The sequence below is a fragment of the Mytilus galloprovincialis genome, chromosome 8 (genome assembly GCF_965363235.1).
Source record: "Mytilus galloprovincialis chromosome 8, xbMytGall1.hap1.1, whole genome shotgun sequence".
NCBI lineage: Eukaryota > Metazoa > Mollusca > Bivalvia > Mytilida > Mytilidae > Mytilus > Mytilus galloprovincialis.
In genome coordinates this window covers 24386238-24403124 of record NC_134845.1, presented here as the reverse complement: position 1 = coordinate 24403124, position 16887 = coordinate 24386238, and the positions used below count along the sequence as shown (strand labels likewise).

Below are 16887 nucleotides of genomic sequence, written 5' to 3'. Positions count from 1 at the left end.
GCCTCCGGGTGCGGGAATTTCTCACTACATTGAAGACCTGTTGGTGACCTTCTGCTGTTGTTTTTTTCTATGGTCGGGTTGTTGTCTCTTTGGCACATTCCCCATTTCCATTCTCAATTTTAATTCTTATACGTTCAGGTATTTCACATCCAATTTTTTATGCAAATTTTCTTTATAAAGCACAAAGGTGTCAGTATTCACCTCAAAAACTAACAAAACCTTTGAATAGACTTATTAAGAAGGGATATAGTTACGATACTGTTGTCAGGTCATTAAAGATTGCATATTTTGGCGTTAATATTGATTCACTTATAGGGTCTTTGCATCGGAACTAAACACATTTATTCAAAAACCAGTTGTTGGCATGACACGGGTTATGATCTTCTCATATATGTTATGATGGTATGATACTAAACCCCTAACGGGAAGGATTGTGCCTGATGTTCATATGATAAAATCATAATCTTTCAGTCAGTTTAATTGAAGTCTGGAGCTGGCATGTCAGTTAACTGCTAGTAGTCTGTTGTTATTTATGTATTATTGTCATTTTGTTTATTTTCTTTGGTTACATCTTCTGACATCAGACTCGGACTTCTCTTGAACTGAATTGTAATGTGCGTATTGTTATGCGTGTACTTTTCTACATTGGCTAGAGGTATAGGGGGAGGGTTGAGATCTCACAAACATGTTTAACCCCGCCGCATTTTTGCCTCTGGGCTTTATTAGTCTTGTATTATTTTTAATTTTAGTTTCTTGTGTACAATTTGGAAATTAGTATGGCGTTCATTATCACTGAACTAGCATATATTTGTTTAGGGGCCAGCTGAAGGACGCCTCCGGGTGCGGGAATTTCTCGCTACATTGAAGACCTGTTGGTGACCTTCTGCTGTTGTTTTTTTTCTATGGTCGGGTTGTTGTCTCTTTGGCATATTCCCCATTTCCATTCTCAATTTTATGATCTACAAATGTCTTTATTCTTTTAAAAATGCGTGCAATTTTTAGTTTATTAATACAATTACATCTATTTAAATATTGTCTTTCGTTCAATAGATGTTTCTCAATATCTTACGAACGAACTTAAATTGACCCAACTTGACGTAAATTGTCGTATCGAGAAAAGAGGATGCATTCATTTATCCATTATTTTGGACTATCGGCTGTGATCGTCTTCCATTTGAAATTTCTTTTACATACTTTTTATATACATTCTCGATTTTTTAAGACCATTTTGAGTCGTAGACATATTATATTGACTTGAAATATATGATATATGATATACAATTTACGAATTAATCAAAGCAGTTGAAAATCTAATTGATCAATAAAGTATGGCGAAGAATATAAAATATTCAGACCAAGGACAGCCATCGTATAAGAGATTCTGATGTTCTGATGTAATTGACATATTTTTTTTAGTAGATACATAAAAGGGGGTAAATAGAGATCTTTGGGATTGATGGGGATAGAAATCTTTTTGAATCTTATCAAGTATCAGATCAATACAAGAAGGTCTGTCGCTAACATGAGGTAAAACTAATCTAGACGTGAACGCCCGTCTATAGATATAGGAAGATGTGGTATGAGTGTGGTATGAGTGCCAATGAGACAACTCTCCATCCAAGTAACAATTTATAAAAGTAAACCATTATAGGTCAAGGTACATCCTTTAACACGGAGCCTTGGCTCACACGGAACAGCAAGCTATAAAGGGCCCCAACAACTACTAGTGTAAAACCATTCAAACGGGAAAACCAACAGTCTAATCTATATAAAAACGAGATTGTTTTATTTGAAGAAAAAAACATCCTCGGATCCGGGGTAACTTCATTGCCCCAAATCTAAAATTCAAATGATCATTTCTTGACCTTAAATGATTATAATTGATTTATATTCTACCTAAACTGATAAACTCAAGAAGATAACTAAAGGAAAACGTTGAAATAATATTTGAAAAACACTTTAAAAAGATGTTCGGTAATGTATTTAGGTTTTGTTGGGTTTTTTTTTGTCTTATTCTCTTTGTGTATGTTTTATAATCGTACAAATTTAAGTATAATTATATATAATTTTTTTTAATTTTTTTTTTTGGTGTTTTTATGGCAAGCTGTATATTATGTTTTCTTCGGTTTTATTTTTCTCATTTTTTCTTTTTACTTTTGAAATGGAATTTAAAGAAAATGTAACTTTTAAAAACTATGAAACTATCAGTTTTGTTGGTGCTGTATCACTCGTTTTTCAACAAGAATACACAAAACTCTGTAGCTGATTGAGCGCACTTTATATTTCTGTAACTTATTCCAAAAATAATTTAACAGCAAATCGGACCAATTGGACCCTGCGCACATTGAGACTTTCCTGTTGGGTGCTTTATTCTAGGAGACAGAATTTACCCAGACTCACCCTCCTTTATTCGTTCCATATTTATATTTCCCGTCAAAGTTTAGGCTTAAATCTCAAAAACGAAAGCAGTTAAACGGGTTTTAATTACTCAATCCGTAGTTATCTTATTAAGTTTGTTACGTTTTGTTATTAATTTCATGTCTTTATTGTCATGGTAATCAATGGTCCGCCTCCGGGTGTTGGATTTTTGCTAAGTTGAATATCCATGGTTGGTCTTGGGCTATTTCTACTTTATGATAGGGTTGTTGGCTCTTTGAAATATTCAACATTTACATTCTAAATATTATTACTTGAACTATTATCATTGTTGATTTTGATATCGTCTGTTTCTTTTAACTCCTACAGATATAAAGTTTTCAGATATAAGCCTTAACTTAAACGGGTCAGTAAAAATAAAATCAACATCGAAAACTCAAAAATTAAACAGTTCCTATCATTCTCCTTTGATTATTCCATTGATTAAATGTTCCAAACTTTGAACTACATGTATTTTATTTTATTTATTTCAATTTGATACTATGCAAGTACGAGAATGCTCCCAATTTAATATAGTGTCATGACGACATTAGCTTGCAACACATGTAAATAAATCATGACTGATCAGTTGTGAAATATAGCCGTTGCAACAGCACATGTAGTAAATTCACAAGTTTTAAAATCACACAAATGAAAAGCAAAATGCAAGTTTCTAAACATAAGTGATATGTAAATTGTTGATCATGAAAAGCTAAACAGTATTAGAGACAAAAACGGAAATAACTAGTAAACAATAAGAGAACATTTCGTTTGTACATCATACAGTTATTGATTACAGCTAAATGGGATCTTCGTGGGAAAACATTTGATATATAAGTTCAATTCATTTTGATATATTAAAATTAATATAGTTGTTATATAGGAAATCCATGACGTTAACTCCCCTGGTGCAAATCTGGCTCCCAAAATGCGTACACTGCCCAATATATGACGTTAAATGTGAGAAAAACCAAAGGAAAGATAACTCTAGAAAGTTTATCAACAATTCTAGCTTCTTCTCTGTTTGTTAAACTCCTTTTTACAAACAGGAAAAAAATTGCCATCTTGTCTCGGTTTATCTACAATAAACAAATCATTGTTATTATATTCTGTTTGCTATATTCATTATTTGTAACGATTTTACAAGATATGATGTTGCAAGAATTTTAAGCAAGTCTACACAAAACATGCAAAATGTATTAATCAATTATATTTCTGAAATTCAAACAAATTCTGTGTGATACATAACATTTCAGGAAATATTATCATATAACCAGTTTTTATAGCGGTTACTACTTAAAGATGATTGCAAATGAGACAAATCTCCACAAGTTCCCAAAATGACACAATAACAAACAACTATATAGGTCACCGTAAGGTCTTCAGCAATGAGCAAAGCCAGTCAGCTATAAAAGGTGACAAATCTTCAACAATTCAAACAAGAAAACTAACGGCCTAATTGGTGTACAAAGAAACATTTTCATATTCACATCTGAAGGTCAGGATCGAATGGCGAAGAAATGAAATTGGTTCAATAATATCAAAGACTGAGGGACTTTCCATAAAATATTTGAAGTAAAGTCAGATAAGTATGATTTAGGCTTGTACAGGATTTAAATCCCCTTTCAACAGGTCGGAAACACTACCTTATATGGAAATGCACGAATTAGCATACTTATGTCCTCGCACATGTAATTGTTTACTTATGTGTGACTTAATTTATGTTTACCTGGTTTTTTTACCAATCCATTAAATAAGTAACAATGCATGATGTACTACTACACATGTACGTGTTTACAATTAACCCAGAACACGTCCTAATTCCTAAAATACAACCTATTTTTTCGTGCAATGCGGGATTAACAATTTCGCTATTTTTTTCATTTAATGTATCCACATGTACATTTATAGTTCATGATAAAAATTATTCGTTCTATGCTCAGATTAACGAAGATTTGTTTCTATGCGGAGATAAAAAGTGTTTGAATTACCCGATATATAGCCATTATATATGTTTGATGATGACATGGAGATTTTAGGTATTTGTCCACCAGACAGCAGCAAAACAACAGTGGAAAACACAATTACCAATAAAACAAACCTACTAGTGTAAGGTTAGCCGTCGATAACAGCCGGTGCTAGTATTCATGAGGGCAGCAACTTCGTATAGATAGTTAAAAATGTGTGATCCTTGAATTTCGTGATCGTACAAAAAGGCAAAAATATATGATGGGTCACTACATTTTCTAAGTTTTCATATGAGTTTTATGATATTGAGAATGTGTTTATTCATTTGTCTTTCAGAAATAACAACGTATAATCATCAATCGGGGCCATTTATAGCCGATTATACGGTACGGTGTTTTCTTATTGTTAAAGGCTGTACGGTTGCCCATCATTTGAGGTCAAGTGGATAGTTGTCCCATTGGCAATTATACCACATCACCCTATTTTTGTATACAAGTATCTTTCAGAAAGTTTGGTTTTCCATTATGAAAAAAAATTTACTGACGTTTGTAGAACACTAGAAGTAATATTTCCATATTTAGAATTGACAGGTACAGAACATTCCCAAAGCCTATATCATCTATCATATTTCATCAAAACTGCACAAGACCTTGTTAAATTCATGTCTGACATTGTTAACAAAATCTATAAGTATTGATTTTGACATATTTCAGTATTTTGAACTTTCAAACTGTTCCCTTTGTTCTGAAGGTAGTGAAGCAAGCAACTGTCAGTAGTTTCATTTTGTTTTCGTCTTTGTAAAGTTCTTTTTATTTCTAATGGAGAAATTGGATTTTTTTAAATTCTTAACGGACTCGAATATTTGTCAACAATAATAAAATCATTAATGATGTTATTCATGTTTATGTGCAACAAGGTGGGAACTTTGATATGTTTTGTGAAAATTGCAGCCTTAGATCTAAACCTATTATATTTCTTTTATTTGTTAGATAAATTTCTTCTCCTTGTGTATATAAAATTAGGCCGTTGTTTTTTTTGTTGTTGTTTGGATTGTTTTACACTTGTAATTGTTGGTCCCTTTAGAGTTACTTTTCAGCATTGAAACTATGATTGCTTACTCTACTAGATTGTGTCTTTGATGGAAAGATGTCTCATTTTGGCACTCATACCTCATCTGATTATTTCTATAAACAAAGCACGTTTTAGAAAAAAAATAATAGATAATTTGGCACCCACTATGATCCAGATGATTTTAATAATTAGAGATATTGCACATAGGTCAATAAGAAAGCAACCGAACGATAAAAATACCTCGGAGGTATATTTTAGAATAAAATTAGCAATATACGAACTTTATCGATGGATGAAACTATACAAAATATGTTAAGCTACATGTATTTATCGTCCCCGCTTTTATAAAATTTATTTATAGCATACTGAATATTATGATATTCTTACTTTCAGTTCAGGTCCTGATAAAAAGTATACACATCTTATACAGATAGAAGTGTTTCAGTGCCAGTTTCGTGTTTTTCCAGGCAAAAATGTTTTTGGGAAGACATTATACAGGTTTAAAAGAGCTAAATTAAATCCATCTGAAATTTCACTGTTTCACGCCGTGAAACTATTGCACAGGTACAATGCATAACAATGGACATAAAAATCCGTTCAACTACTTTTACCAGGCGAAAAAGAAAGTCAAAATGTGAAGCCCGTAAACAAAACTTTTTTTAATCTAAGAATGCAAATTGAAGATTATGTTAAATATTTTACAATAAACCTACTCGCAGAACAAAAACATTTATTTTGAGAGTCCCAGACACTATATTAGTTGACAGTTTACCCATTAATTCCACGTGTTTTCAAGTGGTAGTAAACTCGTAGTAGCCAACAATGCATTGTAGTTCATTGAGTCGATTGGTCAGTTTTTCAAGGTTATATTGACCTTGTGTTTGGGAAATTACTATGCAAATATATTCTGACGTCAGGAAATCTAGAGTTCTCGACCTGTTCAATTGATGAAAAATTAGTAACCAGTGTTCAGTTTAAGTACATGATAAAATCAGAATTTGCAATCCAGAAATTTCTGAGCCACTCTAAAAAAGATCTGAAAGGTTACGGCTTTTGCATTTCACGTTTTGACGATTAAATTAAATCAATGCATTAATTTTATTTCCGCTTCAACTGGTATAAGCGATTTCCATTCTAAAATATAGTGTTTCTTCATACAAAACGGTTATTCTCATTATGAAAAGGATCGTTTTTATGTAGAATGCATTTGCACTCACAAACATTCAGATAAGCTGAAAATCTTGCCTTTTATATTATATGAAAAATCAAAATTCAGAACTTACTTTTTTTGCATTTGTATGTTGATTGGATTCATTAATTTGTTTAGACCTTGGCGACTTTCTTCGTCGTTCAACTCTTGATAGAACATTTACAAAGGCAAACTCTATCAGAGCTCCAAATACAAACAACAGACAGACAGCCATCCAAACATCAATTGCCTTAACATAAGACACCTTTGGTAATGATTCACGTGCACCGGAACTCTGTGTTGTCATGGTAAGGACGGTTAATATTCCAATAGATATACGAGCGGGTGTGGCATCAACACTAATCCAAAAGGACACCCATGATAGAATGACTATAAGACAACTCGGAATATATATTTGGGTCAAATGGTACCCAATATTTCTCGTGAGGGCTATATCCATTTTCAGACACGTATATTTCTGTTTGTCAATGACTGAAATACAGAAAATAAAATTCAAAAAAATACAAAACACATATATATCATTGACTTTAAACTCGTCATACCTAATTCTATAAATTTCGTTATGTTTTAATAAAACGAGACAATGTTTTCAGTTGTATAACTGTGTTATGATATTAAATCTTTTATAAAGATGTATTCATTTTGATAGGTTTCACATAAAGTATACGAGAGCATTCTAGCTATATATATATATAGGGATGTTAAATTTTAATTTGGCGAACATAACAGACACAACCAGAATCGTCGAAAGTATGCATTATGTTCATTATTCTCAGTAAATAATAATAATGACAATTTCTAGAGCGCCCTATATAAAAAGATAAAAATTACACTAAGGTGCTGTACATTCAGCATGGTTGTTAAAACAAACCAAAGAAAAAAACATAAACATAAAATCTGTGTCAGACTCAAATACTTAAAAAAAATATGAAACAAAAATACCTACCATAAAAAAAAAGGTCAATACGTAAATACATTGTAAAACAAAAAATAAAAAAAAGTTGTGGTGAAAGACTGATTTATTTGTGAATACATTTTGTTGTTGTTGCAGGAGATTTCATTCTGTCGGCACACACAGTTATAACAGTCTAGCATCTATTGAAGTTCATGTAAACCCCGTTTTTTCCTTCACGTGGTGTGTCTTTTACTCGAATGATGATATTTGAACCATGTATAAACAATCATGTTAAACGCTCAAGAAAAACACGTTCATATTCCATAGATAAATCTATTGACTCATAACTGTTGAACTTGAACTTCACGACTATCATGATTTTACTTTGAATAAACGTACAGCATGGTACAGACTTATTTAAATAAGTAAACTCGACAATTATTTCTGGAAAGACCAAAATGATCATTCAAACACTGGTTATATATGCTAGTCAACAAAAGAAACGACACAAGACTTTTTTTCAAATTAAAGATAAAGTTTTCCGTTCATTAGACCAATATTGAAGGTAGTAATACTTAATCAATATGGAAATATAAATCCGTTTAAAAAAATATTTTTTTGCTTTCGTGACGTTTTTTCGCGATTTTTTTTTTTTTACAAAATTTACATAAAACGACAATTTTAAAAACAGAAGTTCCAATTAATGATGCCAACCTCTCATTTAAAAGTAAAGACAATGTTTGCCATCAATTTGTTTTTAAAAATCATACAGTTTCTTTGTTTATTTGTTAAGCAAAGTTCGGCCCCACGAGAAATCGTTAAAATGTATACATTATCAACTGATTTACCATAGACAGTATGTGTAAAGTGATATTCAAAAAGCGGTAAAAATCTTAAAACTAATCCAAAAGGTTTCAAATTTACTGTGTGTTGTTTTCATATCTAAAGCATTGATTTGAGACGAAAATAAAAAAAACATTTTTTTGCATTTTTTGTGATTTCAAAAAACACTTTTTTCCCAAAAATTTGAAAAAAACAATATTTCAACCCATTAATTACAACATGAACATAACTTGATTAGCATATTGAATATTTTTAAACAAACTTGAAATTTTATTTAGTACTTAGAAAGTTATCTGTCGATTTTTTATTCCACTTTCCATAAAAGTAATTTGCACCCTATGATCGTTTACACGGAATTTAGATACTTTCCGACAAGTTTTGATTTTCATTATGACATGTGCATACATTGCAAATGAAAGCTTTTTAAATTAGTAGATCTCATTTTGTTTTATATTTAATACTTTTTGATAAATTTTATTTCAAAGTCGTGTATCGTTTCTTTTGTTGACTAGTATATATATACACTGCAAATATTGCGGACGCCTGACGCGTCTGGACGCGTTCCAATCTCAAACACAATATGTTCAGTTGTTAACATTAGTGTTCCACATTGAACGCCAGCGTTAAAAAATATAACACATTGTGTTCAGTCTTTTAACGCACATGTTCAAGACAAGTGTTCTAAATTGAACACTAAAAATGTTCTAATATTGTAATGGGGAGTGAAAAAATATTTCATCGCTTCAGAGTCAAACAGACGATGAATAAGGGTGATTCGTATTACAATTTGACGATAAATGTATTTTAGCTTTATCAACACAAGCAAATTATAGTTCGTTAAAAAAAATTGAAACATGCTACAAGAGCGTATTTAAAAGCGTGCAAATGATTGATTTTTAATATAAATCTTTTTCCTTAACGACTTTAGTTCTTTACTTATACTTTTTAAACAATTTAAATGCGCAAATGCTCATGAAAACGTTGCTATTGTAAAAGCGTTCTGGAGCCGAACATGATGCGTTCAAATTTACAATTTTTCCCGTACGCCATGTGTTCAATCATGTCCGCGTATATAACAGCGCGTGACGTATTTATGTACCGGAAGTTTGGTTTTTGATCGTGATTGAAGAAGCTTCACTGAAGAAAATTAACAACAAAACTTTATTTAACGGGTATGTTTGTATCGATATCAATAACACATTATACGAACATAACTTTTTTTTAGTATTAAATCAACAAATTTCTTCTTTGACAGGACACACTGAAGTATAAATGGAAGAAAAATTTATTTGAACACATAACTGTGCTATTATGCCGCCATAATTCGATTAAAAAGTAGGATGTTCTTTGAGAGAATACATTTAAATGATAATGTTATTAACAAAATAATTAACCAATGTAAATGTATACGTAAATGTTAAATGATAACGTTAGTATTGTAACTGTGTTCTGGTCTCGAACATGATGCGTTCCAGCTAATCGTTTTCTCTGAACGCCATGTGTTCCAAACATGACGCAACCATTGTGTATAGAAAGCAACTAGAAGATTTTGAACGATTATCTTCACTTTTGAGGATGTAAATTTGTTAATAAAATAAAACCAATGCAATTATAAGGATTTGTCCAAAAATACAAAAAAATGTCATGGCATTGCACTGTCAAGATAGAAGTTTGTAAAAAGGCATACTGGAACACAAATTAAATTTCTCATTTATATGTTATTGATAGCTTTCTCATTCTTAAATACTTAATTCTTAGTAATTCATTTTAGCAAATGTCCACCGTTGTGCACTTGTTCATGTATTGTAATGCATTCCTATGTTACTTTTATAGGGTACAAACACAGTATCTAGGGGTAATTGTTCGTGCATACCTCGAGAATGAAGAGAAAATTTCGCAGTTCAAGAGATGACTACTTATCCTGCACCATAAAAGTACTATATGTAAGTTTAAGAATTTTTAATAGGAGTGCCCATTGACTTCTGACAAGTTTTGTTATTGCAGATTTATCAATAAAATGTGCACCATTCACTTGTTTACATTAATCATAAAACTATTTGAGCTAAATTCGATATAATTAAATCAATTTTAAGTGGAATTAGTAAAATTACTACATATCTTCATATGTCTTTGCTGGACACTTTCTATCATCTTTTTTAAAAAGCTATAGAACACTTACTTGAAAATACATGTTTACCACTTTTTAATACATGCATCTTATCTAATAGTGCTGACAAGTATAATGGAATTACAAAAACAAATAAAAGTTTATAATTCTTAAGCAATATCGACATGATGATTAATAATTTGTTTACTCATACACTTTATATTTTACATTCTAGAACTTACGGTTGATGGATAATAAAGTTAAAGAGTAGTTATAACCCAAGGAGACGAATCCTCTAAAAAATGGAAGCTCAAAATCAGTTTTAGACGACTCAAATCATGTTTAAAAGTACCCAAGGTAGCAGTGTTACATGAACGTTGATTCGACCACTAGCAGCATATACACAGGGTATTTTATGTTTGATATTGACTATCTGAGTGCTATGCAGGCTGAGGATTATTGAAATTATTGGTGATAAACGGGCCATTGACATCAGTATTTTGAAAAGAAATTCAGGACAGTGCTTGACTTAAGAAGTTGCAAACGATGAGTTAAACTGTGTTCATAACATAAGCCACTACACATTGTGTCACATAACAATTTTAAATATGATGAACATTTTGTTTATGATTTAATATTTGGACACATTTTGCAAATTACAGATGTTATATTATTTAACTTGTCGAACTTGTCATTTTAAAGTTGCTTCAATATTTCACATTGTATTGTACTTTTTTTTAATTCTACCTCTTTTAATCAATTAAAGACGTTTTTAATTAATTAAATTATTTGTTTTACAAGACCACACTAATGTTTCAGAGAGTAGAACACTTTTTTTCTGGAACATGTAAAATTGTGTTCCAGTAATATACACTATGTGTTCTGGATATTAACACATATTTCTGGAACGCAGTCCGAGTGTTCCAGAAGTGTTACAAGGCTTGGAACGCGTAACGGCATACAAATTTGCTCACTAGGACATGTTCCAGATTCAAACACTGGGCGTTCAAAGAGTACACACTATATGTTCAAGAATAACACACATAGCGTTCTAAAGATGCACACATGATGTTAAAAACTGGAACACAAAAGTTAATATTTAGAACACTGTTATGCGTTCCAGATTCAAACACTAGGCGTTCAATGAGTACACACTATCCGTTCAAGAATAACACATAGCGTTCGAAAGATGCACACATAATGTTAAAAACTGGAACACCAATGTTAATATTTAGAACACTGTTACGCGTTCCAGAAGTGTTACAAAAGAGCGTTCAAAAAGTGTTCAGATTCTTAACACTTTTATTTACAGTGTACCTTTTTAAAACTTAAAGATTTAAAAGCAACTATTTTGGTTTCTGACTTTTGAAAGTTTTAAATAACTTGTATGTGGCTAATTTATGGTATTATAGTTCGTAGAATATGTTAGGATTATTTCAGATATATATTCCTACCATTTGTCTTTGGAGGTTCAAACCATAAAGTCAGATTGATCTTTCTTTATTGAAGTTTATTCAAAATTTTCGTCGAATTTGCTTACAGACACCTTTGTGTTTTGGTCAAGCACTTTTTATGAAAGAAAAAAATAACGCATGGGTTTAATTTTTTTCTTGAAAAACCGACTTTACATAACATTGTACCAGTTAAAAATACTAGTATTCGTTGTTTTTTTTATATATATATACTTTAAGTTATATTAAACTTTTGTCTTGGAACGTGTTTAGTATTCTATCATTGTGCCAATTAGATTATACATAATTACGTACTTCCGTGATACACTTTATCACAGCTATATGTTGTTATTCCATCTAACTGAAACTGAGGTAGAGACATGTCTTTGTCGTACACTATAGGATCGTCGTGCCATCTATATACAAGGTTGTCTGTTGTATACGCATCTGAAAAATTATTTCATTCACATTCACTTTAGAAGTCAGTATTTTTCCTCACAAATGACTCAGTTGGGAAGCATATTACAAAACATGGCATAATTTATATAGATCTGTCCCCTCAAAATACGAAAAACGAAATGATTGAAATTAAATAAAAAATAGAAACAATGAAATGTATTTAACACCATGTAAAACAAGTGATGTTATAACGACAAAATTGATGTAAATACACAGTTATCGTTGACAAATACAACTTATTTTCCACGAATGTCTTTATTATAAGAAATGGCATTATTTAATACGATAACGTTATACGTTTTGCACTGAACCTTAGCTCCTACTATTCAATTGTAAAAAAATATAATAAACTTACAACTTTCTAATCCCAATGAACAAATCTGTTTATCTAATGGATACTTCTGTAGATTCATCTCACAAGAAAATGTCCCAGTTATTCTATATATATAGATAATTAAAAGTACAAGACAAATAATACTATAAGTGCAAGAAGCCAGCATTGTAACTGACTGCTGTCAGTATATAATTAATTTACATAACCTTGTCATATTGAACTATATTTCATAATTCTTTTAAATTATGGTCGACAGCTCGTGGCGAGCCTTTACATATTAAGTCATTGTTTATGGATTCTCGCCTTCATAATATGCATTAAATATTTACCACTGGTGAAAATAAATCTTCGAACTTAGACTTGTAATGTAAGATTGTGTTCACTACAAATTTTATTATAAAAACCATTACTTTGCCATTAAAATTAAGATATGAAATATTATAGTTAAATTATTTCATCCGATAAATATTTTGGAATTTTATTACTAATAGACAAAGTGATGCTTCCGCACTCCTCTCTAAAGTAATTGTATTCTAACAAAAGTCAATGTAGGTCTTTCTTTGAAATATCTGAAAGACAGCTGCCTTCTGAACATCTAAATGAAATTAATTGCTAGAGTTAAAATACTTTTTTGATTTTAGAAATCGAGGAATAAAAAATGGCCTTCTCAGCCCTTCTTCTTCGTCATCCATGGTCTGTTTAACATAACAAGTTTCTGCCTGTTTGGTAATATTGACAACGATTGTATATGCCATTAAATCATATCATTGTTACATGTACATTTACCTCATACTGTAAAGTATGTTTCCATCTGGATGAATATGCATCAACATATTAGGAGCTGTCACTTGATGAATATCTGCTTTCTTTTCATTGGTTATAAACATATCTGGTACCCAGACGTTCTGCATTACTTTAGTGTCCAATTCTAGTCGTGAGACACCAACAGTATTGTTATATTTTAGACGAATATCGGTCCATCGTTGGCGGATAAACATACTAACTGAGAAGTCCTGAAATGGTTAAAATTAAATGATAGACAATAAGTCAAACCAAATACTTAGAAATACTCTTAAGTATAAAGGGAAGGTAAATTATGTCGAATTATCATGGTTTAAATTTTAATTGAAATTGTGAATAAAATTGGGGAATGTGTCAAAAAGACAACAATCCGACTAAAGAGTAGAAAGCAGTCCAAGGTCACAGCTAGAAACTCCCGCACCCGGTCTGGTTATAACTTATACAATTCAAATCCATACGATAGAAGTATGTTGATATATATACAATAGACGAAAGAGTATTGATATATTCTCACCATCAAGGAGTCGTTGATTGTATCAATATTTAAAATATACAACTGCACGGAGCTTTCTACTGGGATCTCTGTAAAAAAAAAATACAATTTTTTTATTAATAATGTTACCTGATTGTATTCACACACTCATCAACGGTAAGCCTGATATCACGACAACAAACCTTGACAAATGTTTTTTCATAATTACTACTGGTAATTTTTTTTTTGATTTGATATCAACGTCTATCTACATCCATTTGAGTACATATGTGGACAATTAAAATTGGCCCCTACAAAAACAATATAAGCACCCATCACACTAAATCACGACCATGAAAATCCCACTACGATCTTAAAAAACTGTAAGATCTCGGCGATTTTGTGGTATTGTCGGCTTTGATTTTCAATATTTCAAAGTTTTCCTGTTTTTCTACACGACCATTGCTGTGATCCTGTTGAGATCCTGCTACGATTTTGATACGACAGTAACACGTTCTAGTTACAAACTTGTCGTGCTCTCTTTATGTGGTATAGGACCATATTACGACATAACACGATCTCTGTACGCTTCTACCAAGACTTTCCTGATCGCATTACAATCTCAATATGAGTCTACTACGATCAAACCACGACTCCACTATGTTGTCACTATACTCTATGTCTCTCTATACATGTATATACATATCCTGACTTTCCCATTGTACACACCAGTTTCCTAGAAAAACATTCCATTTTAAAGTAAAATGTATCAAAAACAGTGGGAAGTCTAGTTGCTTAAAGAAGAGCAATCAACTGAATGGTGTCGTGAATCTTATCGTGGCTAGGACGTACAATGTAGTAGACATGAGAATCGTAGTGAGGTTGTAATAAGGACGACAAGCGAGTTGTAGCGCGCAATGTATTATTGCAATACTCGTCGTAGGCTAGCATAATCTTAGTCAAATCGTAGTATATACATGTATAGAAGCGTAATGAGTACTTAGTGAAATCGGTATAATCGTAGTAAAATCGATCCTAATGTACTTCATTTTCTTAAATGAATGAAAAATGAAGTAGAGGGATGAAATTACACGGTTAGCAAAATTGGTTGATGAAATTTAATATAAAGTAGTGAGTTGATCCAGTTAAAAAAGAAAAAAAATAGCATAACTGAAGCGGTCATATCTGAATTTTACACCCCCTAACATAGAATTGTTCATATTTTGTGTTACATGTAGACCTGGTAAACGTTTCTACAAATTGATATTATTTGAACTAAAAGTAGTTCACTCCATTGTAAAAACTTCTGAGATACAATGTAGAGTAGGTGCAATTTTTTTATTTGAATTTGTTGTCTTAAGGAAATGCACTACGAAATAACTGGGGATTTTTTTTGGGGCAAAAACATACACAATTTTGAAAAAGTGAGGTATACAAAAAACAAAATGATATTGCCACAAAAGTGATTTCCGACGACAATTAATGACCAAGCAGAAAGCTTCAATAGGACATATAATGAAAGCATTATGGGTAACGTGTGCACACTTACTCTTTCTCATCTGGAGAAATCACGTGTTGCATAGATGTGCATTTACATGCATCTTTCAAGAGACAGAGATGTATGGTATACAAGTAAAGTAGACTATAATCCAAAGACATAATGCTCAAATAAATCTAGAGGTTATAATTCACTAATACCTACGGTAAAGATACTTACCTTCAATAAAATGGGGAGGAATTGTTGGATCATAATTTTCAAAGATCTGTTTCATGATATTTTTTCTAAAATAATAGAAAAGAAAGAAATCTAAATGGCTGATTTCCAATTCCTAACTACTAGTATCTTGTAACACAAACTTTTCTAACAGAAAAACACAGTAATAAATGGCATTGTCTTTCAAAGTAGAAGATAGGCCCAATTAATCTTGCATTCAGCCTGGTATTACAAATATCAGACAGTCCTACAGAAATACAACGTTTTTTGTGGTTTACATGGAATTACATGTAAATATAAAAGTGTATTTCATATGATAAATGTAATAAACTGTGGGGTTTATATGTTACACAGTACGCAATAAAGATTTAAAATAAAAACCTAAAAAAAATTAATCCGAAGACATTCAATTTGGTACAATTACACACATTCTTCAAGATAAGACCGGTGTCTTCACGTCATTTTACAAATATATTTCTTTTAATAGCTTGTAGTAACACACATTTTTTCAGATATCAATCGTTATGCTGCTTTGTGGTAATGTTCAATAGAACAAAAAAGATAAAAACAAATATTTTGTCACTTACATGTAGCTCGTGAATAAATGTAAATCGGCATGCATTAAAAAAAAACATGACCTGAGCAATTTGAATAATGAATGGTCGACATATAAGATATGACATTAAAACTATGAAACATAAACGATGTTTCTGACTCGGAACCTTTGTCTCTTTGGGGGACTGCACTTACTAGTATATGAAACTTCAACTCTTTTGTAAGACTCTTTTAGTTGAATTATATAAAGATATTCATATAAACAGGCAGTAAACATTATTACATGGAAAAACAAAAAACTTTTAGTTTACTTATCGAAGAAAATGTGCAGTTTTTGAAAGCCAACTCAAAGTACTGAGCCAGCTGCTAGGTCATCGCACCATCCAAAAGCCTAATATCGGTTGCTGTACTTATATAAGAATTCATTTCACAAGTCATGAAATTGCATGAAATATTTCCCACTGGACGTTAATCAACAAACAAGCAATGATCTTGTGCTCTATAGGCCTACCTGATTTTGCTGACGTGAGTTTTCCCCCCAATCAGTGAAATTACTGGTGTTGCACAAACAATAAAAACCACAATGATAAAA

At 31.5% G+C, this 16887-nt stretch overlaps 1 protein-coding gene and 1 long non-coding RNA gene across 2 annotated transcripts; one reads left to right on the top strand and one right to left on the bottom strand.

Annotated features, from left to right (window-relative positions):
• Positions 1 to 3204: 3204 nt before the first annotated feature.
• Positions 3205 to 13761, bottom strand: LOC143085376 (glycine receptor subunit alpha-2-like). The gene is made up of 5 exons (XM_076261664.1): positions 13540 to 13761; positions 12775 to 12857; positions 12276 to 12407; positions 6738 to 7135; positions 3205 to 3494 (listed from the first exon to the last, which is right to left on the bottom strand). Exons 1-5 carry the CDS (start codon positions 13749 to 13751, stop codon positions 3312 to 3314), a joined length of 1008 nt encoding a protein of 335 aa, XP_076117779.1. The 5' UTR covers positions 13752 to 13761; the 3' UTR covers positions 3205 to 3311.
• Positions 9283 to 11292, top strand: LOC143085377 (uncharacterized). Its single transcript, XR_012981322.1, has 3 exons — positions 9283 to 9574; positions 10236 to 10345; positions 10745 to 11292. It is a non-coding gene; the product is annotated as an uncharacterized LOC143085377 (long non-coding RNA).
• Positions 13762 to 16887: the final 3126 nt, after the last annotated feature.

Bases quoted from the DNA above. Each gene is read 5' to 3' on its own strand.
- LOC143085376 (XM_076261664.1), bottom strand. From the start codon at position 13,751: ATGTTTATCCGCCAACGATGGACCGATATTCGTCTAAAATATAACAAT. The intron at 12,858-13,539 runs GTAAATGTACAT...CTATATATATAG, and splicing joins AACATACTTTACAGTATGAG to AATAACTGGGACATTTTCTT. The intron at 7,136-12,275 runs GTACGTAATTAT...TCTGTATTTCAG, and splicing joins TGATAAAGTGTATCACGGAA to TCATTGACAAACAGAAATAT.